At 45.5% G+C, this 25,422-nt stretch overlaps 1 protein-coding gene across 3 annotated transcripts in view; it reads left to right on the plus strand.

Moving 5' to 3' along the window:
• ARHGAP26 (Rho GTPase activating protein 26) overlaps positions 1–25,422 on the plus strand; it is a 378,528-nt gene that overhangs the window by 94,496 nt on the left and 258,610 nt on the right. For all 3 annotated transcript variants that reach the window (XM_069484154.1, XM_069484152.1, XM_069484153.1), the window contains exons 2-6: positions 3,691–3,786; positions 5,401–5,462; positions 9,022–9,093; positions 14,570–14,671; positions 22,464–22,574. In XM_069484154.1, coding sequence (XP_069340255.1) covers positions 3,691–3,786; positions 5,401–5,462; positions 9,022–9,093; positions 14,570–14,671; positions 22,464–22,574 — 443 coding nt within the window. The remainder of the gene's footprint in view (positions 1–3,690; positions 3,787–5,400; positions 5,463–9,021; positions 9,094–14,569; positions 14,672–22,463; positions 22,575–25,422) is intronic.

Genomic DNA, 25,422 nt, shown 5'->3' on the forward strand with positions numbered 1-25,422 from the left:
TATGTGGGTGTACACGTGTGCTTGTTTGTGTGAGTACATGTATGTTCAGTTTTACCCCAGGAGAAAAAGGAAATTACTTGTATTACTGGCCAAACTTGTTTAAAATTAAGGTAGATTCTAATTTTAAAAGAGTTAAGGTAAACCTTCTGTTTTAGTAAAAGAAGGATCGTTATTGGGTTAAATTCTCTTAAACCCTGTGCAGATGAGTATCTGCTGAGATGGCGTCTCCGGGAAGAAAGGGCACTTTCCTCTGGCCCCTGAATGGGCAGATGGCTTTGGCAGTATCTCTCAAGGCCCAGACTTCTAGCTGCTTCCATATCCTGTACCCGCCTGGCCTAGCTACTCTGGAAAGCAGACACTTGGCCTCTCCGGATGCTGACAGTTACGACTTCGCTCCACACTGGCCAGCATTCTGCTTTTCCAGCAACAGATGTTTCTGCAAAGTAAATATTCTTGACTCTGCTTGGCTCCTTGCTGTGACTTGCACTGCCCGTGCATGAAACAGCGGGGCTGTACGAGCAGGGGGCCACGGAGCTTGGCACGCGCCCAGCACCAGTACCAGCCTCTCCTCTTCTCCCTCTCCTCTCGCTGGAACGTACGTGTTAGATTCCTGTGTGCATCAGAGGGAAAGCTCCCGAAATGAATCCCTGGGGAGCTGCATATCCAAGGTGATAATCTATGGAAGACACCACCAACCCTATTGGGTTGAAATAGGCAAGAAACAACGGCTTTTGGGTAGAAAGTTCCTTTTTTATGTCCTCTTCATTCTCCCAAGTAACACAGAGGGGTTTATCTTAATAGGGTGAGGCAGCGTGGTGTTCCCACATGCTACAGGAATCTCAGTTCACAGGACTAAGTCACACGTCCCCTCCTTAGTGGCTGTGTGCTTTTATGTCAGTCCTTTCCCTTCTCTGGGCTCCAAACACAGGTATTCAGGCTTATCTTCCCTGGGCTCTGTTATCAGAGGATTCATGTATTAGGAAAGAATAGCCCAGTTTTGCCTGGAACTGACCCTGAGGACGTGCAGAGCTTATACAGTGTGCCTCACGGGATTCCCTACCTAACCCACAGCTGGGTGGCTTCTGTCAGGTGAGACAGCTGAGACTGCGTGGCTGACCCAGGGTTAGCTACGTATCCCATACATGGTGGAGCTGGAATTTGAACCCAGGAGCCAGTGGGGCCCAGGGGTTGGGGTTGATCAACCTGTAATAAGCACCCCATAGAATGCAAGCAGAGAAAGGAGGTTCTCCAAAACAAGTTTGACGTGCTGTCCCAGAGACTGGGGAAAGGATTTCCAACAAGCGGGACGACAGGTATCCACTGTAGCTTTGCTGAAAGATTCCTCTGCCAAGCCCGAGGCGGGTTACTTTTCAGGTCCAGTCACGGGGGTTCTGGCTCGACCCAGCTGTCCTCTCTGGCCTGCAGCCCGGCGTCAGCTCCACACCAGCAGTTGTCATTACCTAATCTCCCGCGGGGCGTTGGCTCCTTCCCCAGCTTCCCGGGCCCGCGTTGCTTCTCAGGGTTGCGCTGTGGCAGGGTGTGCTCGGTGCCACCGGACGATGAAGTCAGGTCCCCATCTGGCCATAAGCGGACAGGCCCTGCCCTGGTTAAATGGGTCCACCTGTGCAGAGGCTCCACAAAGGCCGCCTTGTGCCTTACGAGCCGCGCCCTGCTCCTCGCTGGCAGCTGTCCCTGGCAGCGCGGCTGCTCAGGTGCGCGCTGGGAGCTTGCCTAAGCCTGGCTTACGTTTCACTCTTTTCCCACTTTGTTGAGGTGAGTGTCTTTCTTGCCTTCTGGGGAGGTACAGGAGGGTTGTCAGGTGGGTAGAGAAGCAAGCCTGCGTTTACTCTTTGCTCAGGCCTTTCTTTGTGAGTTCTGATTGGGGGAACGTTCTAACTAAAATAAGGATGTGTACGGCCACACCCACACTCAAGGCGCACACACTGGGGCTCTTAGAGGGCTTTGTCTTCCACTCTCAAATATTATTCTCTTCCTTTTTTCTCCTGCCTGCCTGTAGCCGTCTCTTTCCTTCCCACAGCGTTCTGACTTTCAGATGCATCTGTTTCTTTCTTGCCTTGCCAGGGAGCGATTTGTAGTCTGAGCGGTAGCCTCAGCCTGGGTTAGCCAGTTTTGATAGATGCCTGAGTCTTCTGCTAGCATCTTTTGACTTCTTGGCAAAGACCATTCCATGAACCAGGAAGAGACCAGAGACTGTTGGCTATTGGCTCCTGTGTTCCCCTTCTCCACCCCAAGTGCCTTCCTCTTTTGGTCTGGAGCAGAGTGCTTTGCACAAGCCACGGCTAGCTTGGGACCATGTCATCCGAGCCAGTGGGAGGGCGGTCCGGGGGCAGGAGCTGCTGGTATCCATGCAGTAGCCCCGGACCTGAGCACAGCAGCGTGGCCTAAGCCTGGCTTTTCTGCTAGCAGCCACTGCTTGCAGTTAGCACGGGGGCTTGGATTTGTATACAGAGCCCCCCCGCACATTTATTCAGCACACACCGAGCAGGATGCACTGCCAGGCCGTGGGGAGGGAACAAACCAAACAAAATCAGAAGATGAAAAACATGACCCCTAACCTCAAGGGACAAATCTGGAAGCCGAGAAAGAGAAGTACTGGGGATCATGGATGCTTTTCTTCTAGTAGGTTATGTTGCTCTGTGAAGCCGGAATATGCCCCTTCCCTCCCCATGTCTGATTAAAGCCAGGCCTCTCTGCCAGTCATGCCTCATATTTCCCTCCGCCGGGAATTCGAACATAATGCCATTTCCCCTCCAATGAGGGAGACATGTATGAGGGTAATTTGAATGATGAGCCTGATCTGCAGGAAGGCTGCACGTGGAATTAAGTTAAGCACATTTGTACTGAGCGGCCAGATCTGTCAGTCCACTTAAAGGTGCCTTGGTGCTTTTATACCCTTAACAGGAACTGAAGGCTCAGGAAGGATCATTGGCTTTTATTACTATCTTAAATGAAAGCGTATCTTTTTTTTCATTTGACAAGGTCCTCCGAAAGCTTTTGGTATAGATACTATGCGTGGAATATGTTTTTACCCCAGTAAAACACATTGCCAGGTGTTTGTTCTCCTGGTGTGGCGGATGTAGCCACCCAGGAAAATGGTCCAGGTAGGATGTGGTCGGGCTGGCCACTCTGCTCCGGAGGAGAGCAGACAGGGCAGGGTTCAGAGAACTTGGTCCTCTGCCGGGTGCTCTTGTACCATGGAACGGGGTTGGTTCCCAGCCCCTCCTTCCAGCTTCCGCAGGCTCCCTCCCTAAGGAAAGCTGGTGTTGTGAGTTGGACGTGGGGGCAGCTGCAACGACCACACGGAGGACCTGCAGGCTGTGGGTATCGATGTTGGCTCTGACCGAGGCATTCTCCCTGACCTCGGTAGGCAAGTGGATTCCCACATGTGTCAGATGGAGATGACAGGACTCACTGTGGCTTGAGGAAGTAGAGACAGGACTTGAATTGTTAGAGCAAATATAACAAAAATATTAACTTCTAGAGCAAGTCAGTGCTTCATGTTATAAACAAGTATTTACTACTCTGAATTTACATTCCTTTGTACTTCGACACGGACTCGGGAACAAATATGCTTGCTGCCATATTCCTAGAAGAACCAGAAAGGGCAGCACATTAGAAAGCCAGTTTAATTTGAGCAATTCCTGATTTTGCCTTTCTTTTTCTTGCTAGATTTGTCTTCAGCGAAGCGGAAGTTTGCAGATTCCTTAAATGAATTTAAATTTCAGTGCATAGGAGATGCAGAAACAGATGATGAGATGTGTATAGGTAAGTCATAACTGTGCGGAGAATAAAAACATTTATTGCTCGTCAGTTTTCAGTGTCCTAGCAGAGCCTTTTTCCTGGGATCGGAAGTGTCTAAGGCTAGTAAAGAAAGACGACCATAGTAGCAGTGGCAAGGCAGAGATACGTGAGGATTAGGGATCGGGGCTACTCTGGTTTTCTCCATGACTTCTGGGATTGCCTCACTCCCCCCCCACCAGCATGTAGGAGAAAGTCTGAAGTTTTGCAGCAGAGCTCTCCTCTCCACCTTCCTTTAGTGTTGTTCTGGCTGGTTTTGTGATGTTCTTCCCCCCAACCACAGTACTAGGAACTTAGTGCAAAAGTAGAAGCAGGTGGATAAGGGAAGAATTAAGTCAGCATTTACAAAACGATAGCCCGTAGGTTGACATCAGAATGTAGCCTTGTTTTGTTCAGCTCTCATTTTTTTAATTGGATTACCATATAAATTGAATTTATCTGAAATTCCAGTTTTCCAGCTTCTTTGGAAAGTTCAAGAATCTAATCTACCGGCCCCACATTCTGGCCTGGCAACAGGTGGCCAAGCTATGTTATTGCCACTGCCTTCAGATAGGGAGAGGAGCTCAGTGTCCAGGTCGCTCTGGTCCCCTCCTCTCCCGTTTGTTTGTTTAACAAGAGGCCGAAGTGGGTCACCAGTTACCACCATGCTGTGCTGCTTCACTCTTCTCTGTCACCTGTATCTGTCTGTAGGCAGCCCTGAGCAGGGAGGCTTTGCATGTCAAGACACCTGTGTTTGCCAGGGCATTGTCATTGCTCCCTACCCTTATATTGGGCAACTTGGTTGATTACATTCAGTGAGAAAGAATTGAGAAAGTTTTATTGACTTGATTAATTCAACAAAGTCTTACCGAGTTCCTGTTGCCGTGCAGAGCACGGGATCTGGGGATGGGCACGAGCAGGTGGGAGACAGCTGAGAGTGGTGAAGATGCATCCTTGTTGTAGCTCATGGATGCATGGATGCTTTTCCCAGCGTCGCACCAGGGGCCCAAGTACCCTCAGGGCTACTGCACTTAATGCTTGTTGCCTTTGTGAACAATTCTGACAAAGAAGACTGCCCATGTCTGAGCACCCTGCTGCAAGCTGCATGCTATTAATGAGTGACTTGAGGACTCAAAAGGAGGAACCCAAGGAGAAGCCAGAGATGTGGCTTCCAAATGCCAGCAGCACTGTTTGTTTAGTTCTGGTGCCAAAGAAAAGGCTGGGTTCTGACGCAACCCCACGACAAAGGTTGAGGAGGTCAAATTCTGGACAGGAAATCCTTCAATTCCTAAGCGGAACTCTACCCCTTCCAGGCCGGGGCCTGGGAGCCTGCCAGCATCTCGCCAGTCCTGGGTATTCTCAGGAACAGGCAGGTCTTTTCCTTGAAGAAATCCTTCCCTAGCACGAGTGCCAGGTGGAATTAACCTGCATTTCTGAGTCACCCTTAATGGTTAATGATTAAAAGATGAGAGCCTTGGGAAGCAATTGACTTTAGGTGTCTGCATGTGCTAAGCAATTTAAATCCATAACATCATAGCCGGAGCTGGAAAGGCTTCCCAAGGCCCATTGCCTCCCACCTCATGGCCCCTTTCTCTTTTCCAGCAAGGTCTTTGCAGGAGTTTGCCACTGTCCTCAGGAATCTGGAAGATGAACGGATACGGATGGTGAGTATGGCTGTGCTGCTCTTGCTCCCAGACAGCATGCGCGTGTTGAGGGGCACAAGGCATCTGTTGTCACAGAACTGGGTTCCAGCCCAGACTCTGCCGCTTGAGTGCTTCGAGCTCTTGAGCAAGACTCATCTTTTTAGGGTTTGAAGCCTTTTGTAAATGTTAAAGGATTGCCCTCGTGGATAACTTTAGAACGACACTGTTGTCCTTCCAAAGGTTCACTGTTAGGTCTGTACATCAGGTATATGACTTAAGGCTGGATCTTTTGAATTTTCTCATTTTGGGGGGCCTCAAATTCTGTACCAGCAGAATGAGAGATAAGGTGCCCCCCTCTGCTCCCTCCTTCCCCCACCATACTAAACCTGTGCAAGAGCCCTTTGAGAGCAGGGGTCACTTCTTCACTTTTGATTCTGGAGCACCTAACCTGGTGCCTGCTCTGTGGTTGGCATCCAGTGAGCAGGTACTTGGTAAGTGTAGGTGCAGCTCTTCAAAGAGAGCCACTGTGCAAATTCAAGAATCAAATGCTGATCTCCAGGTTCTTAGGAGGTATCTTTATACTAGGATTTATTCTCATATGGTTCAGCATTAACAGGCGGGAGATTCCACCTCCGCAGGACGTTCTTTTGCATCTTCCCCGATAGCCTTCAGATGTCAGGAATGAAGCCTGATTTGAAATCCCCTGCTGGCTGCACACTGCTCTGGCCCGAGGAGGGCTTGTCTCCAGGCAGCCGTGCTCCAGAGGCCTAGGGAAGATTCCATCAGTGAGCACTTTCTTCTCTTCCCACGCTAACAGTTGGCAGTTGGAGCACCAAGTTTACTAAGACATTACGTAGCCAAGTATGTCACATGCATTTTCTATTTTAACCCTCATGATGACTCTGTGAAGTGTTATCTATATTATCCCCATTTTTCGGATGAAGATATTGAGGTTTACAGAGGTTAAGTAACTTGTCCTGGATTACACAGTTAGTAAATAGTTCAGTCTGGATTCAAACCCAAGTGTGCATTGTACCCCCCAAAATGTGGTAATTTCTTTAGAACTCCAGAGCAGTAGCCTCTCACCTTCTGCTCTGCAGAGAGAGACCCTGTTTCTCCTGGTTGCTCACTGCTGGGTGCCTGAACCAGGATCAGGAGGGTGCGGCGGCGGCAGCAGGGCTGTTGGTGGGCGGAAGCAGGGAACGCTTGTGTGTTTGTGCGCGTGCTCGTGCCTGAGAAAGGAAAGTGATTCTTTTGAGTCTGATTTCTTGGCTGAGCTAGTATTTGGGGGTGGGGGGTGTGGTGAGCAAATCACTGCGAATACCCTGCAGATTGCTACGGCCTGTGGTAAGGGAACAATGACCGGATTATACTTTTCAGCTTGCCTCTGCAATTTTATTATTAATGCCCGTGAATCGAGTTTCTGATGTCTGCATCCGAGTCTCTGGCCACCACAAGCCCCTTCTCCACCTCCTTGCCCTGTGTCATCTTCATCATCAGTTCAGCTCAGCAAAGCCGCACCTTCTCTGGGCAGCCTTCCTGGACTCCCTGAGTTGTCTGGCCCATCCTCTGTGTTTTCTTAACGTCCAGTTCAGGCCTCTGAGTCTGCGTTGGCCGCATTGTGTCCTGATAACCACTGTACCTGTCTGTGCTCCTTAGCAAATAGGACTTCCTCAGGGGCAGAGCTTTTGTGTCCCCAGCATCAAGCACAGTGTTGGAACTGAGTGGAGGTTACACAGTCGTAGAATCTTAGACCCAGCAGAACCTTTTTCCTCACCATCGGCAATTCCTCATTTGACAGATGAGAACACAGGTCTTACCAAGGCTGGTAGCAAGTAGTAGGAGGACTGGGACAAGGACTTGGGTGTCCTGATTTCCAGCTGAGCACTTTTGCATTTTAAGCACCTGCTTAGGACTGGATTCTAGGTCATGAATGCCAACTGGGATAACTCGGGAAGTTTAGAAAATACTGATGTCTGAGACCAAGTTTAGAGATTCTGAGTTAATTGGTTTGGAGGGTGGCCTGGACATACATTGGTATTTTTAAAAGCTTCCCAGGTGATTCCAACATGCAGCTAAGGCTGAGAACCACTGATTCAGAGGCTCAGCACACCTTTGTGAGCTTCAGAGACTTGCAGGTGATTTGTGGAAAAGACGTGAACTGATTAAGCAATATCACATAACAGTAAAAATCAAGCAAGTTAAATAACAGCAGGACACTCCAGTGTTAAAATACACTCTTCTGAAATAAGTGATCTCAAAATTGAGAAAAAGGCAAATGGAAATAAATTCGGAGATTTGACTTTTTCTGTCCCTTACATTGTCCAGTCGGTTCTTACTGTGTCCATCTATGGCTTTTGGCATTTCCTCTGTTGGCTTCCCTACGATGGACATGCCGCATGTGTTTTAGAAAAAATAATGCTTTGTTGGAATGGGATTCCTGAAATAATTAGTTGAGCAAAGAGTGGATAAATAAATGACTTAAAAGGAAAGATTGTAAAATATCGTACTGCCTTAGAAAAGACTGTAGAATCTTAGAGCAGGAACAATTCAGCCCACTCATTTTGCAGATGACGAAATTAGAGCCCAGAGAGGTTAAATGTTTTGCCCGTGGTCACACAGTTGGCAGCCGATCAGGAAATAATCCATTCATTCATTTAGTCATTCAGAAATGTGTGAGTGCTCCTTTGTTTCAGCATTCTTCTGTGTTTTGAGGATAGTGGTAGAAAATTGAGCATTTGCAAGACATGTATATATGTGTACGTGTGTGTGTTTATGTAAATGTGGGTAGTAGTGAATTACAGCACTTCAGCTGGCACACTTGTTCTGAAGTAAACACTCTGTGGCATCTTTGGATTGCATCGGTGGTCAGGGAAAGCCTCCCCAAAGAGGTGACCTTTAAGCAGAAAGCTTAGTTATAGTAAGGAGCTGTCCCTGTAAGGGGTTGGGAATAGAATGTTTGAGGGACGAGCCAGAGGCAAAGGGGCCCCGAGGTGGGGGGAGTGTGGCGCATTGGGGGTGTGTTGGGGTGACGGTGGGTTGGAGCACAAAACCCAGGGGTGAGCCCTGTGAGATGACATCGAGAGACAGCTGTGGTCAGGAGGCAGCACAGATGTCTTGGCCCCAGTCTAGTTCAGTTCTGGCAGGGCAACACCAAATTGGTCTTGAAAAGTTTTGATGCCAACAGATGCCCAGAGGTGTTGTGTTTTTGTTTTTAACCTAGACTCAGTATTGATCTACTTTACCTATAACTTGCATGAATGAACATTTACAAGAAGATGTCACCTGCAGCTTGAAACGTAGACCCTACTGTCACCAGTACCCCTCTGCCTTTGGATGGATGCTTATAGGTTTAGAGGTCCTCACTTTGAAGGACTCAATATGAATCGTGCATGGGAGGAATACCATGTTTTGAACTGGTGACTAGATTTTGATTTGACATGTTATTAGTTCATGTGTAATACTGCTTACTCCAATTTTATACCAAGACAGGAGGCGGCATCTCACAGTGGAGCTGCTGCAATTCTCTACTGATACTGCTTTTGTGTCTTTTCCCCCCTCCTCTGTTTTTTTTCACCAGATTGAGAATGCCAGTGAGGTGCTCATCACTCCCTTGGAGAAGTTTCGAAAGGAGCAGATCGGGGCTGCCAAGGTGAGAATTTTCCAAATCTTGTTGTTGGATTTTAGGGTGAGAGGTCTGGAAGGTGTGCAGCACTTTCTTTAGAAAACCTAAGACAGTCTTCAGAAAATCAGAGCCCACCTTCTTCGAAAATCCTCCTAGGCAGAGAAGCCGAGAGCCTAACCCATCAGAAACCAGTTCTTTCCAGGTGACTGGGGTACGACCGACCATCTGAGTGGCCAACCCCAGAGCGGCCATTCTGGTATATTGTTACCTAATTGCTTTGTGCTAGTTTATTAATCATCTAAAGGTAGAAACTCCTCCTCCTCTGTGGTGTTAGAGAGCTGTGCGCTTGTACAATTGACTATATTGGACAATACATTTGTTTTTGGTTTTTGTGGAGTTACGTTTATTGTGTAGGGCCAGGACTCATAGCCTAAGCAGGGGTTACAAGTCGGGCTGTGTGGGTGTGAAGACCCTCTGTAAGGGAAGCAGGTGGTACTTAGCTTTAGCTGATTTTTGCTGTGTGTGGAAATGGGCCTTCTCGGGCCAGATCTTTAAATTTTTCAAGAGAAACTGAAAAGCTGATTCCATGTGAAATTTCCTGCTGGCAAATAATTAAAAAATATATTAATATAATGTGTTACGCGTTGTGCAGGTCAGAAAACCACCTTCTGCAGGCCTGCTTCAACCCAGGGGTCACCGTTTGTTATCCCTGACCTGGATGGGTTAGAGCCGAGACTCGGCTAATTCTCATGTTATTGACAGACCACAAAGGGAATCCTGTTCATTTTTAAAAGGTGGCTTCTCCAGGGTCCCCTTGCCCTGTGATAATCACTAGGAAACCCTAGCTGGGTTGACCTTCAGTAGAGTGTTAGAGGCCACCTGCAGGGAAGATGTTTTCATTGGAATCAAGGAAAGCAAAAGGATTTTCAACATTTTCTTCCTGTTCTTTTGGAACCCGGAGACAATTCAGCCACAGTCCCTTGCGCCACCTGCCGGGGGTTTGGGGCAACGCCACCCTCCTGCTGGGTGTGGGTTTTACTGGGTGGCACAGTGAGGTGCGGCCCCTCCCGCCCCCAGCACACACGCACGGCGCGTCTGCCGTCGGGAAGCGGGTACGATTGGGGCCTGGAAAAGAGGGTGTTGAGTCAGGGTCTTCAGAGGGGTGCTGTGAAGGAAGGATGACGGTGAAAATTTTTTCCCAGTTTTACAGCACTTTTCTACTAATTCAGTTTACACATGTGTGAAGCAATGGGAGCTCACGGGCTTTGTATCACAGACGAAGGAACATATGATTTGAAGGAAGTCTTGTTCAGCTGAGAGTTTGTCGCAGACTTTAAACCAGCCCGTGGTGGCTGAGAGTGTGCCGTGAGAGGACTCGGCCTCTGCTGTCCCCAGCGCCGGCCACCAGCTGGCCTTCCCTTCTTGGCCGTGGGGCCTGCCTGGGCTTTCCTGCTCCCAAACACGCCAGGCGGTGGCTTCTGGAGGTTGAGGCAGGGGGAGAGCAGACCTGTTTCCAGAGACGTCTTTTCAGTAATTTCTTCTCCTTCCGAGCCCAGAGGAGAGCTCTGGCCTCTTCCGTACCGGGGTTTGGAGGTCACCACGTGACCACGAGAGGGAGAGAAAGCCTCAGTGGCCTCCCTTTGGCTGTAATACTGGTGACCCTTAACGACAGGAGCAGGTGCTTTCCCTGGGGGGTGAGGGTGGGGGATAGATGGGAAGACACATATGAAAGAATAAAGGAATGTAAATAAAATAGTCACTTACCAAAGCATGTTGCCCCTTATGCATATTCTATTCTTTCATTCATTAAATCATTAGTACTCATCAATGATTACATAGCTTTTTGATAATCATTAAAAATGATTGCGATGACATCTGGGGTGACGTTTCATTCCTTCCCCTTTGTCGTCTTTTTTCTGGTGTATCCTCCTCTCCACCCTCCCACACACCTGTGCATTTATATCACAGCATTAACAAACAACAAACCGACTACTAGGCAAGTGATCTCAACAATACCTAAGAACTAGCGAGTGTTCTTTAGCTGGTTTTGGTAGTGGCTGAGTTGGGGTTCGGAACTCTGTGTGATGCTAAAATTACCTTTTCCTCTTCCTCTACTCTCTGGTGCTGCTTCAGTTGCTATAACAACCTGTTGCAGAGTGCTCAGTGTGCAGGCTGCCAGGGAGGAGGACTTTTGGGCATTCTTGTGCTAAGGGATAGGGCTCCACCCTGGAGCTTGGCATAACCATGACCCTCAGTTTTGATTTCTGAGTCTGGGGAAGCTGGATTTTCCTGCATCAGACGTACATCTGGAGTGCTGGGCTCTAGAATGAAGGCAGAACAGACGTAAGAGAGTAGTAGTGGTTAAGAATGGGTCTAAACATTTTTATCCCTGTAATAGTCTGGGGAAAAAAAAAAAAAAAAAAAAGGAGTGGGTCTAGAGCTAGACTGCTAGAGTCCAAACCTCACTTGTGCCATTTGTATGTAAACTTGGGGACGCTACTGAACCTGTCCACACTTGCCTCCCGATCTGTAAAACGGGGATTACTGTAGCACTTCCTTCCTAGAGTTATTATGAGAAAGAGATGAGTGAACTCACAGAAGGCGCTTAGAACAGTGTCTGTCATACAGCTGTTTGGACACGTGAGCAATGTCGGTCGTGTAGTCAGTTGATATTAGCTGTTGCATTAGATACACACAGTTAAGTCATTGAAGAAAGAGGCGCGAGCCTGCTCCGTGCGAGCCCTGCATCACGCACAGGGATTCGGTGGAGAAGAAGACACGCGCGGTTGCTGTGCGTAGGGTGTGGCTGGGGAGAAAGATGTTAGAGAAAAAGATATAAATAAATGTATAATTTGGAATTGTGGTAGGTGCTTGGAAGGGTTGCCTTCGTGGCACAGGGGATGTGGAAAGCAAGTGGTGTCCTTGACAAGGCGGTGGGTTCAGTGAGTGACCCGTCATCATCGCCACCATCATCACCATCGCTGACATTTATGGAGCGCTTTCCCCGGGACAGGCACTCTGCTGAGCACTGCGTGTCGTTTATCTCATTTAATTCTAACAACCTTATGAGGAAGGGGGTGTTCTTGTGCTTAATTTTGTTATCTAATCATTGAGCTGAAAGAGGAAACCTTCATCGAGTCAGCTTCAGTTTATAGGTGAGGGATCAGAGTCCCGGAGAGGGACGGTGATTTGTTTCGAGTCAGTCCCTACAGAGTTGAGGATAAACTCCGGGATCCTAATCTGTCCTTTGTGTACTTGACCCCTCCGCAGTGGGCTGCCTGGAAGGTGCAGACCATCCTGTGTCCTGCGTAACTCTGGGTAATACCAGCCTCCCATCTTAAGAACAGCATCTATAATAAATTGCAGTGGAATTTTTCCTGCAGAGGTCTTGGTGCTGTTTTCTCAGGACAGAAACTGCTTCCCTTTCCCTTTACTCTTTTCTCTGACTTCGGCCGTCCTGTAGGACATGGAATGTGGAGGCGAAAGTTGCCAGAAAGTCGGAGTGTCAGTGACTCATGTTCCCTGGCCTTGTCTCACCTCTGGCCGGCGGGACTGTCCCTGCACCAGGGCTCTCCTCTGTGGGGTCGCTGATAAGGCTGGTGGGAAGAGGTAAATGTGAGCGGTCATAGGATTTGGAGTCCCAGCTTGAAGTTGCTGGTCTCTTTAAAGGAAAAGAGTTGCTTGAGTCAAGTCTCCTGCTTATACCTTCCTCAAATGTGAGGGAGTGATTGTCACTTTAGGGTTTTTTTCATTTGCTTCTGCACATTTACTTGTTCTTGTATGTGAGCAGTCTTTTAAGCAAAACTCAGATTTGTAGAAATGGATGCATGTCAGTTAAAATGGGTATAATTCCCATTCTGTGAGGTATATACCAGATAAATGGCCTTGTGACATTGTGGGAGCTTGTCAGGGCTCCTGGTGATGGCTTCTTGGCTCTGAGCGTCCTGCCCCAGGGCATTTGCACTTAACTGTTCTCCTTTCTCCTGCTAACTCACATCTCCTTTACCAGTGAGGGCTTTTCTGAGCATCCTCTCTAAAGAATCTCTGGGACCACACCTTGTTTATTTCCTCTGTAGCACTTGCAGCAATCTATAATTACACTGATTATTTGTTTACTGGTTAATTGTGTTTTTCTTTCTACTGGAACATTCCCACCATGAGGGTAGGGACCATTTCTGTCTTGTATTTCCAGTGCCTAAAGTGGAGCCTAACACAGTGGTTGCTCATCGTGAATTTGTTAAATGAATAAAGAGATGTGTCTGAACTTCCTTATCCGGTCAGAACATTTCTTTCCTTTTCTGGGCCTCGGAGTTGCGGAAAAATATCCCTTTGGGCTCTGAGTGAGTCAAAAGCAGGAATGATGCACCCAGTTAGTAGATTTGATCCTGTCTGTCAGCCCAGTGCCTGCCTTCCCACTGGAGTGTGGAAGGAAAACGACTGACGATCTCTCTCAAGCGTGGTGGGGAACACGGGCTTGGGAGACAGATTGTCTTGGGCCCAAATCCCAGCTCTGTCACTCCTGTGACTTTTTACAAGTTAACCTCCCTGGTCCAAGTTTTCTTATCTGTCAAATGGGGCAGGGAGTGGCATGTAAAAATAGAACCTCAGTGACTCAATGACTGGGAGGGAGAGCAAGGATTAATATGTATAGTATTATTTTTCACTTTGAAGGCAATAATATAAGCTGATAAAAATTTCCCAAAGAGGAAAAAAATTACCCATTATCTCATTTCTTTAACTCAGGTATTGTCATGTAAGTATTATATGTTCCCATCTAATCTTTGTCGATAGGTAGATACACTGTATGTAGCACACACCAAGTCCCTAAAATGCTGTTAATACTATAATAGGAGCAATTTTCCATGTGACTAGTCACACTTATTGGATGTTCCATACTTTAATTATCCCAAGCCCTATCCTTGCTGCTGCTTTTATTTTTATTTTGCTAGTATAAATGGTGCTGTAGTGAATACATTTGTGAAGATAACATCTTCGTTTTGAATTATTCTTTAGCATGAAGACCCATATGTGATAATATTTTGTCAAAGGATATTAGGCCTGTAAATAAGTGCTTTTTGAACACTATTAAGGCTGGATCTAGCCTTAGTCTAAAGTAGCTCTTGCTTCCATAGTATTAGCTTCATAGGGAACCTCCCCCTTCTTCTGGCTTTGAATAACCTTGTGGGTTAGAAGCTAGAAATTCCTGTTTCACAACTGAAGATCTTAGAGGAGTAGTCTTGGCTTTGCCACTATTAAATACTGGTATTTACCTTGTTTCTGGCATTGTGCTGGTGCCTCTATGATAGATGCTCACACTGCGGGGCTGAGGGTGGTTGCATGATTTAGTGGGCAATGTCTGAAAAGTAGGCCCTGGGTCATCTGCTGTGCTGTGTGCTCTGAGGGCATGATGAGGCTATGAAGATGCGCAGAAAGGTCTTGAGAGGCTGAGGCTGCTTTTATTCCTGCAAAATGTTACTTTTTCTCCTCTTCTCTTTTTTGCCAGGAAGCCAAAAAGAAGTATGACAAAGAGACAGAGAAGTATTGTGGCATCTTAGAAAAACACTTGAATTTATCTTCCAAAAAGAAAGAATCTCAGCTGCAGGAGGTAAGAAACTTCACTAGTATCCTCAGTAAAATGTTTAATTTTTATGTGGTGCTCTGGATATGTGCTGGTTGCTCTTGCCCAGAAACTCTTAGGGTTAGGAAGGCAGGAGCTTGATCTGACCCCTCGCCTGGTGCCTGATGCTGGATTGCCTTTGTGGTCTCCCATCCTGCCCTACCTTTGTGGCTCACCCCGTGGTGGAGCATCCTGTGGGCCAACGCCACCACCTCCTGGCTGGGGAGCCCTAATTGCTAGACTGTGCTTCTTCGTTGCAAACTGACATCTCTTCCTGTTTCTCTCAATCTTGGCCTTAATTCTGCAGTGTTACCTTTTGACTTCCTGCCTCACGTCAGTGACATGAAATGTTAGCATCTGAAACACTTTGGTCATCCTTCCTTAATATTAATTTTTTCATTATTTCAATCAGTACTTGATATTAGTCTCTCTTTTTTTTAAAGCAGTGCTTTATTGTCATGCATATTGTTTTGCACTTTGGTAACCTTGTTTCAAGAAAATAAATTCTTAGACTTGTCCCTGGTTTTTCTGGATATGCATGGGGTCTTTTTAAAAGTAGTCACTTGGAAAGAAAAGTCAGCTTCGTAGCCATGGAGCTGTGACCATTACGGATTAGATGACCGTGCACCATTACTGCAGGTGTTCAGAGTTGAGCAGGTGTGTGGTTGTTCCAGTGCCTGCCGATACTGGGAGGCCCACAGCACAGTTATCCTGTAAGCGTGGCATTCCCCAGAGTGAGGCTGCTTCTCCGCCAGGTCCATTTTATCCGTGCCTAGATGTTGCTGACTTGGTCTGGGATGGATCCAGTGTTTTCTTTTTTTTTTTTCTTTCTTTCTTTCTTTTTTTTTTTTTTGAGACAGAGTCTCACTCTGTTGCCCCAGCTAGAGTGCCATGGCGTCAGCCTAGCTCACAGCAACCTCCAACTCCTGGGCTCAGGCAATCCTCCTGCCTCAGCCTCCCAAGTAGCTGGGACTACAGGCGTGTGCCACCATGCCCGGCTAGGTTTTTCTCTCTATATATTTTAGTTGTCCATATAATTTCTTTCAATTTTTTTTTTAGCAGAGACAGGGTCTCATTTTTGTTCAGGCTGGTCTTGAACTCCTGAGCTCAAATGATCCACCTGCCTTGGCCTCCCAGAGTGCTAGGATTACAGGTGTGAGCCACTGTGTCCGGCTGAGTGTTTTCTTTTAGCACCATCCTAATGCTATCTCCCTTTGAGGTGTCACAGTGTAGAGACCAGAACATGGGGCTGGCAAATAAGGTACCTTGCTTCAAGATTTGCTCTGCCATGTATTTACTGTGTGGTCTGGTGCAAGTTACTTAAACTTTCTGAGCTTTATTTCCTTTATTTCTAAAATACTCATAAAATATGTGTCCAGCCTATGTCATGAATGAGAAGGCAAACTATAACTATTGTACAAACATAAAGTATCATCACTATGACTGACTTGTTCTCCATTCCCTGTTTCCAAATTGGATGTCATTCTTCTGGACCTTGCCAGTTATATATCTCAGCAGGTGTTTTTCATTATGCTCTTTTGTTACAGTCCTTTGTGTTCTTGTCTTTTAGGCATTCCTACTTTCTAAGTACTGTGCAGATGAGGATTGGGCTGCAGGTCTTTCTTGCAAGTCCTGGTCTGTTCAGGTCAATTCTCAAGCATTGCTTTTTAGTTGTACCTGAACTGAATTAAATGGAATAAAAACCTAACAGCAGCAACAACAAGGATACTACTGCTACTACTACTAACACCAATAGCAACAGTAATAGCAGCAAACATTTGTTGAATGTATATTTATGTCTCAGGTACTGGTGTTAAGCACTTTACATGGAATCTTCTTGAATCTTCACAATCTCCCTGTGAGATGTAATTATTACCTCTATTTTACATGTGAGGAAACTGAGGCTCAGAGATGTTAAGTAGCCTGCCAGTAGCTAGTCAACCCTGGCACCTGCCTGTGGAGCCCTTTCCCTTAGCCCAGCTGTCTCTTCTACTTCTCTGTCGCAGGAGGGGTGGCTGGACTCTGTTGCCTGCCAGACACTGTTCCTCAGCACCAATGTCATGCAAATAGATTGGCAAGAGGGAGGGACCTTGGATTATCCAGTCCAGCCTCCTTGAATTACACATGAAGGAGCCAAGCTCCTTGTAGAGGTCAAGTGATTTGCTCAAGGTGTTTCAGCTATTTAGTGGTGATTTTCTTCACCTTTATTAAAAAATCAACTGTTAGGAACATTATTAAACACCTAGTATATCTTTTTTGTTGTTGTTGTTGAGATAGAGTCTCTCTCTGTTGCCTGGGCTAGAGTGAGTGCCGTGGCATCAGCCTAACTCACAGCAACCTCAAACTCCTGGGCTCAAGCGATCCTCCTGCCTCAGCCTCCCGAGTAGCTGGGACTACAGGCATGTGCCACCATGCCCAGCTAATTTTATATATATATATATATTTAGTTGGCCTGATAATTTCTTTCTATTTTTAGTAGAGACAGGGGTCTCGCTCTTGCTCAGGCTGGTCTCGAACTCCTGACCTTGAGCCACCCACCCGCCTCGGCCTCCCAGAGTGTTAGGATTACAGGCGTGAGCCACCGCGCCCGGCCCCTAGTATATCTTTGATGAAATTGACTACCTTTGATTATCCAGAATTGTTCCCTGATTGCGAGGCTCTGAACGGAATGCTGTTAAATGCAAGCTTGTCCTTAGATTTCTGGAAGTGGCGATCACAGGGCTGTAATGTGGAACAACACTGCCATCTGGTGGATGGTTTTAAAAATCAGTGACTTCAATGGCAAAAAGGGCTTGCACAAAAACAATTCGTTCAACGAAAATTCACTAGATGCTTCTGTGAAAGTCTATCCAGGCACTAGGTGTTTTGTGGGGGTGGAATGAAGGCTCCACCTTTACAGAACTTGCAATCGAGGAGAATGTCTCTTTTCCAAGAAGCACAGAGTAGTTGGTGGGTCTGGACAAGCTAGTAGATTTATAGCTTCTCACATGATAGACATGGAAACTCTTTTGAGTGGTCTTCCAGGTGGGATGGAATCCTGGCTTATGATTTCATTGCAGGGGGTCTAAGGATGTGATAAATTCTGTACCCAGAGTAAGCAGGCATTGGCAAGAGAAACCTACCATCTCACCTGGGACTCTTTCTTCTTTTTCCTTTGGAGCTGCGTTGAGTTATGCGTTTCTTCTTAGTGCTGGGTCACGGCAGGGACCTGCCTTTGGTGTTGACTGATGGCCAGACAGAGATCAATTTATTCATTTTACAAGCATCTGTGGAACACTTACTATGGCCCAGGTACCATTCTGGGCACTGGGATAGAAAAGTGGAAAGATGAGACAAGGTCTTTGTTCTCGTGGACTTTATATTCTGTAGGCAGCACACAAGAAAAGAAAGGAATAAATAAGAATTTCACATAGTGATAAGGAAATAAATTGGGAGATGAGATAGAGATTCTTCGGTAACCTCTTTAAAATAATGTGGTCAATGGAGCCTTCTCCTAAGGAGGTACCTAACATTTGCACTGAGCCCAGAAGGATGAGAAGCAGTGAGCTAACTGAAAAGCTGGAGCAGTCTTAGAATTGTGGGTGTGTCACCAAATTGCAATTATTGGGTCATGAAATGGAGCAGAGTAGGCTAGAATAGAATGGAAAGTATGAACGTGCATTGCACTTAACAATTATAAATGTGTGTTTATTGAGTCATAACATAAAAAGTATTACTGTGCATTGAAGTTAAAAAAAATTGTGTGTTTCTCTAGGAAAAGAGGTTTTCAGGCAGAGGGAACACAAAGTGCAAAAATTGCAGGCAAGAAGGAGGTTTGGAGAGTTAGAGGACAGTGGCCGGAGCACAGCGAGAGTGGGTTAGGACAGGAGGAGGTGAGGTTGGAGGGAAGGGCAGACCACACAGGGTCTTGCTTGCAGACCATGGTAGAGGCCATGGGAGGGCCTTGAAGGGGTGATCAGACCATCTGATTTCGATTTTAAGAAAGTTATTCTGGCTGCTGGGTGCAGAGTATATTGGGGGAGGGGGAGAAGATAAGACAGGGAGACCAGTTAGGAGAGAAGTGTGGTGGCCCAGAGATGATGCGGCTGGTTTAGGGCAGAGCAGGGATTGAAGCTCACCCTCTGCTCTGAAGTGCCCGTGACAATAACAACCAACATGTACAGGACACTTTCCGGTTTTCAAATTATTCACATTGTTTGGCCCATTTTCTCTTTGAAATAGCTCTACTCAGAAGCAAGGGCTGATATTATCTCCTCCATCCTCCGGAAGAGACTTGAACAGGTCTCGCCAGCTAGAGAACTGTAAAACTAGAACTTGCACCTAGGTCAGCTCTCTGACGGATGCTGGAGTCGGTTCCATTTTCCTTACGGGGATTTCCTTTGGGCTCTTCCATTCCTGCCTTTGCAGATTTTCAGAAAGGTCCCCCCACCCCCTTTCCCCACTTGCAGTCTCAGCTGGCAAGCCCAGGCAGGGAGAAGGCGTGAGGTGTGTGCGGGGTCGTCAAGGGAAGTAGGTACATCTCCCCGTGTCAGTGTGTTGGGTTTGCCCTACAGAGAGATTGAAGGCTACAGGCACATGTGGGACTTAGCTGGCAGGAGCCCAGTTGGAAGGTGTGTCAGCCCAGTTGCCTAAGCGGCCACACCTAGCGGAGTGGGGTGCAGGGCCCTCCGAAATCCTGCCTCCAAATAACGATCTGTCGGTGCTCAGACAGCTTCTTCCTCTGCTTGGAGGCTTAGAAAATACTCCAACCTTCGCCCTGTATGTAGTTTAGTTTGATTAAGAAGTTACTTAGCTTCTGAGTATTAACATGTAGGTTGCTTTGGGAGGAAGTTGCTAGCACGAGAGATGTGAATATGCTCTTTTGGGCTTCATAGAATCTTATACTTTTCTCTTTATTTACATGATTATTTGACTGATGTCTTTTTCTCCACCAAGCTGTAAACTTCATGAAGGAAGTTTCTTTATGCTTATGATAGTTGAATGGATGAATGATTTGCTAAGTTCTTAAGATGCTGGGGTAGCATAATTGTGTTTGGTATAATGGAAGGGTCTGTCCCAAGTTTTTTGTGCAGAAATCTTGACAAAGGAACACTGAAAGAAATACTCCTTTGGGAACTTTGTTTGTCTCAATAAAGTGTGTTACAGAACGGTTTCTGACTGTTATTTCTAAGGGAAACAGAGTGTTTTGTTTCCTACTAGTAGGATATTTATTTATCTAAAAAATGTATCCACTTTACTGTTTTGTCATTGAAATATGCTTTTGGTGTAATTATTTGCTTTGAAAGAATGAGTTGGCATAAGCACATTGTAGAAAGGATTAGAGCTTTCTAATGAGGATTGAGGTCATTACCAGCATAGCATCTTGCTACTCCATGCATTCTTGTTTGCTCCCCTGGGTTCTAGATCCCAGACCTGTGGTTTAATTGTACTCACTGTGGGCCTGTCCTGGACACACACCTGCACAGAGGGAGAAGTGAAATTGAGAAGAAATGATGTAATTACCCTGTTTGGGGTAAACTGGCAGTTTATCCTTATCGCATAGAAAGTATCTGGGACTCGGGTAAAAATGTTGTTTTCTGAGATTCCCTGCCCTCTGACAGCTTGTTTTGTTCATTCAGAAGGACTGGCTCTGCTTCAGGTTTCCCTTTTCACTTTAAAAAATCTGTCTTCTATGGAAAAATCTGTCTTCCCTGGAACCCAGCTCTGCCACAGGGTATGGGATGGTGTTAGAGCCTGGTGGTTTCAAGATGATCCAAGGGTCTTAGAGGCGGATCCATTAGGACAGAAATCCCAGCTCTGCCCTGTACTAGCTGTGTGACATTAGCCAAGCTCCTTAATGTTAGTGGACTTCATTTTCCTCCTTTTAAGTTAGAGATAAAGATAATATCTTCCTTACAGGGAGTTACTGAGGATTAAATAAGGCAACGTACATACAGCTCTAGGCATGGTTCCTGGTGCAAAGTTAGCGCTCAGCTAACCATTACCATTACTATTTCTTTTTTTGTTTGTTTCAAAGATTTGATTACTTTTAATATTGTGACATGATACTATCTGGATTAACATGTCCATTTGGCCCACCCATTCACCCTTTTTTAAAATTGGTACATAATTGTACATATTGGAGTACCTGTGATATTTTGACGCGTGCCTGCAATGTGTAATCGTCAGATCTCAATGTGTTTAGGATGTCCGTCACCTTGACCATTTATCATTTCTTTGTGTTGGGAACATTTCGTATTTTCTCTTCTAGCTGTTTTGAAATATTTAATACATTGCTGTTATTAATAACCACAGTCACCCTACTTACTATGTTATCAAACACTAGAACTTTTTTTTGTTTGTTTGTTTCAGAATCTTACAGAGTTAAGATGTTTTGGTTACATGAATTGCTTTTGTACAGTTTGAGTCAAAGTTATAAGTGTGCCCATCGGTCACCCAGATAGTGTGCACTGTACCCATTAGGTGTGAATTCACCCATCCCCTCCCCTGCCACCTGCTTGATTTCTGTTGAGTTTTACTTCCATATGTGCACATGAGTGTTGATCGATTAGTTCCAATTTAATAGTGAGTACATGTGGTGTTTGTTTTTCCATTCTTGGAATACTTCACTTAGAAGAATGGTCTCCAGTTCTATCCAGGATGTTACAAAAGGTATAAAATGTAGTATATATATACACCATGGAGTACTACTCAGCCACAAACACTAGAACTTATTCCTTCTATCCAGCTATATTTTTGTACCCATTAACCGACCTCTCTTCATCCCTCCTGCCCCCTTCCCAGCCTCTGGTAACTATCATTCTACTCTCTACCTTCATGAGATCCACATTCGTAGCTCCCACATGTGAGTGAGAACGTGTGATATTTGTCTTTCTGTGCCAGGCTTATTTCACTTAATATAATGACCTCCAGTTCCAGTTATGTTGCTGCAAATGACAGGATTTCATTCTGTTTTTCATGGCTGAGTAATATTTCATTGCATATGTCTACCACATTTTCGTTACCTATTTGTTCATTGATTCTATATCTTGGCTATTGTGGATAGTGCTTCAATAAACGGGGGGGGGGGGCGAGGAGGGGGACAGGTAGCCCTTTGATATTCTCATTTCCTTTCTTTTGGATATATACCCTGCAGTGGGATTGCTGGATCATAAGGTGGTTCTATTTTTAGTTTTCTGAGACTCCTCTGTGCTGTTTTCCACAGTGGCTGCACTAATTTACATTTCCTCCAACACTGTATAAGAGTTCCCTTTTCTCCACATCTTTTCCAGCATTTGTTATTTTTTTTTACTTTTTTATAATAGCCATTCTAAAGGGATTAAGACGATACCTCATTGTGGTTTTGATTTGCATTTCCTGATGTTGAGAAGTTTTTCAAATGCCTATTGGCCATTTGTATGTCTTCTTTTGAGACATGTCTATTCAGATCCTCTGCCCAATTTTTAATGAGATCATATACATACATATATATATATTTTGCTGTTGTTTGAATTCCTTATATCCATTTACCTTTTTAAACCTACAATTCTATTTGAGGGTATTTTGTTTTGTTTTGTCTTTTGAAAAGAGTATATGTATTTTAGGTGTACAACGTGAATACCTAGCATATATGTTTCAACATATGTAGTTAAATGGTTACTATAGTTATTGTTCTTTCTGTATCATGCTATTTGATTTGTTTTTAAAAATCATCTCCAGAGTTCCTTTTTGTGGCCTGCTTGCTGAATGCTCTCCTGGGATAGTGACTTCATTTTTCTCTTAAATTCCATCTTGTTTGTAGGCAGACAGCCAAGTGGACCTGGTCCGGCAGCATTTCTATGAAGTATCCCTGGAATACGTCTTCAAGGTGCAGGAAGTCCAAGAGAGAAAGATGTTTGAGTTTGTGGAGCCTGTAAGTAGACGTTCCAGGTTTCATGATGTGCCTGCACTTCCATCCCTGCCTCTCATTCCAGCTATAATACCTCGTAGATTACCGAATGCTCTAAGTCATCGACGAGCAGGTTGACCTGCCCTAATGCTGTGCCTTCTGCTTTGTCAGTCTGGCTACCCTGGTTTCTTCCCAGCAGCCACTGTGCAGCTCGCAGTGATGGAGGCAGAGCATTGAGCAATAGCTCCTTCTAGCTACCCAATGTTGTGCTATGTGGTTCCCAGGTGGATGGAGTGGAAGTGGGAGCCCAGAGGAGAGGAGTTTTTATCTTGCCAGGATATGGTGATTGCACCTTAACTTTACCCCTCTGTCCCACCCTCTGCCTTTCTCAAATAATCCAGATGGAGTAGTAACCCAATGAAATGGCAGAATATACATAATACTTTTCTCTTTTTGCCCCTGACCCCAAAGCCCCTCCTTAACCCATTCAGGTACTAAAAGATGCCATATAAAGTGATGTCTCACTGTGGGTATGTTATAATCAGAGCAGCACTGAGATTCTGCTGAGCAGACCATGGTGGAATTTGGACTTGGGCAGAGTGTCCCAGTGGGCATGAAAGATTGCAGTGTGGGAAAGAGAAGGTCTGACTTTAGCTAAGGCCGCACCGGCGTGGTTGTGGTTTCGTTCAGACTTGGTGCCACTCCACCCTGCTATGTGTGGCACTGTGTGGAGAGTCCACAGCAGGAACACTTCATGGAAACACCAAAATAGCAAATGGGCCTCAATTAAAAATTTGCAGACCAGGGATTTTTCAGCCAAAATGCGGCCTCTGATTTAGACTGAAGCCTGGGGTCTTATAAGATTCTTATCTACTTAGACTTAAGGAAGGGTATTTTCTTAAGCAAATAAAAGTATAAGAAACTGAAGGAAAATGACCATTTTTTTTAGTAAAGACTATTCAGTGACTCATTTCTAGTTTGTAAACTTGTGGGATGCCACTCAGGCATGTAGACTTTGCTAGTAGTTTCATCGGAATTCTAATTGGCTTTGGAATCTGATGTCTACATCTTGTACTATGCCGAGCTATATTTTTGGGATTCCACTCCTAGCTACCTCCTTTAGCAAATTTCTTAAAGTCCTTAATTACTTCAGCCTTTGTATATGAATATTGGAAACCTTAGACCCAACTTCCTGTCCAGCAATGGTCTCAGTTGAGGCCCCATGTCAAAAATCCCCATCTTTCTGCAGGGCTTGTTAGATGTGAGCAGCCGTTTATCAGGGGAAATAGGCTGATCGATGTGTGATCAGCTCAGAAGTGTGAAAAACCAGCCGTTCAGCTGAAGGTTTGCTGAGGACTTGTTTCCTGTGGTCAGCGTCGGTCGGAATTTAAATGCTGCCACATAGAATTAGCCTTCAGTATTATTTTTATTGACTTTTACTGGAATTTCTAGAGGAAAAGAACAATGTGATTCTAATAATCTCTATGTAGACATTGATCAATATTATTCTATATTTGCCTACTTTTTGATGACTTTTATTCTAATTGGCCCATCTGACTTTTTTGAAGTGAGTTTTTTGTTACCAACTTTGATCTCTCCGTAGGTGTACCTAGTGAATCCAGTTTTATATCTGTTAGCTTTTGCTGAGTGACACCGCAACACCTTGTACAGTAATAGATGTTTCTTCTTCACATATCTGTGAGGTTCAGCCAACCTTGGCTGGGCTCAGCTGGATGGTTTTGCTGTTTTGGGTGGGTTTTCCTCCTCCTCCTCCTCCTCCTTCCCTTCTCTTTCTCTTGCCCCTCCTCCCCTTCCTCCTCCTGCTCTTTTTAGTAAATGAAAAAGAATCTACAAGGATTTAATATTCATTTCTTGGCATTGTGTTGTATAATAATATGACAGTGTCTTAGGATGCTTTTACTTCAAGAGGCAGTAGCATCATAGTTAAGGGTTTTAGAGCCAGATTGCCTGAATTTAAATCCCTGCTTAGTGGCTGTGTGTTCTTAGGCAAGTTATTTCTCTGGACTTCACTTTCCCCATCTGAAAAATGGGGATAATACTACCCACCTACCTTGTAAAGATGCTGTGAGGGTTGTCTGAGTTTATCCATGTAAAGTGCTTAGAACGGAATCTGATTAGAACCCAATGAAAGTTAGCAGTTATTTTCATTTACGAGCAAATAAGTCAAGTGCCAATACTAACAGGGCTTATCTGTTTTAATATAAATAGTCTTGGTGAGTCTAAAAACATTTATATACTGAATACCGTAGAAAAATCTAAAGACCCAGCTGCAGTGTCTGAGGAGCTCACAGCCTCACGGTGGGAAGCAAGATGTCTATAGTCAAGAGCCAGCCAAAGTCACAGGCCATTCAGTGACAGGTTGGATAGGACGGATGATGTACAAGTGCCAGAGGGATTCAAAGAGTGTAATCATTGTAGCATGCAGATGTTTTCCAGCTCCTACAGTGAGGCAGCTGGAGAGCAAATGAACAGAAATTTCCAATCTCATGTTAGGACAAAGAGAAAGTTACAGGGATTTGCGCAGCGTTAAACTAAATGAGTTGATTGAGAGGCTGGATGTGGGATTCAGACGTCTGGCCTTCACTTTGCTACAGAAGTTCTCATCTCTGAACACACCAGCTTCTAGGCGTGTCAGTGGCTTCAGGAGCTGGGGATTGGGAGGAGATATTCACACCGTGAAAATTCTACTGAGGAGACCAATGATTGGAAAAGGATTAGACATGCAAATTCTTGGGCTCCACCCTAGACCTGAAATTTAAGGGTGGGGCCCAGGAACTGTATTTTAGGAAGATCTCCAGATGATTTAGCTACACGTTACAGTTTGAGCCACTGGCCTACACTATACAAAGGA

Source organism: Eulemur rufifrons, chromosome 10 (assembly GCF_041146395.1).
Source record: "Eulemur rufifrons isolate Redbay chromosome 10, OSU_ERuf_1, whole genome shotgun sequence".
Lineage (NCBI taxonomy): Eukaryota > Metazoa > Chordata > Mammalia > Primates > Lemuridae > Eulemur > Eulemur rufifrons.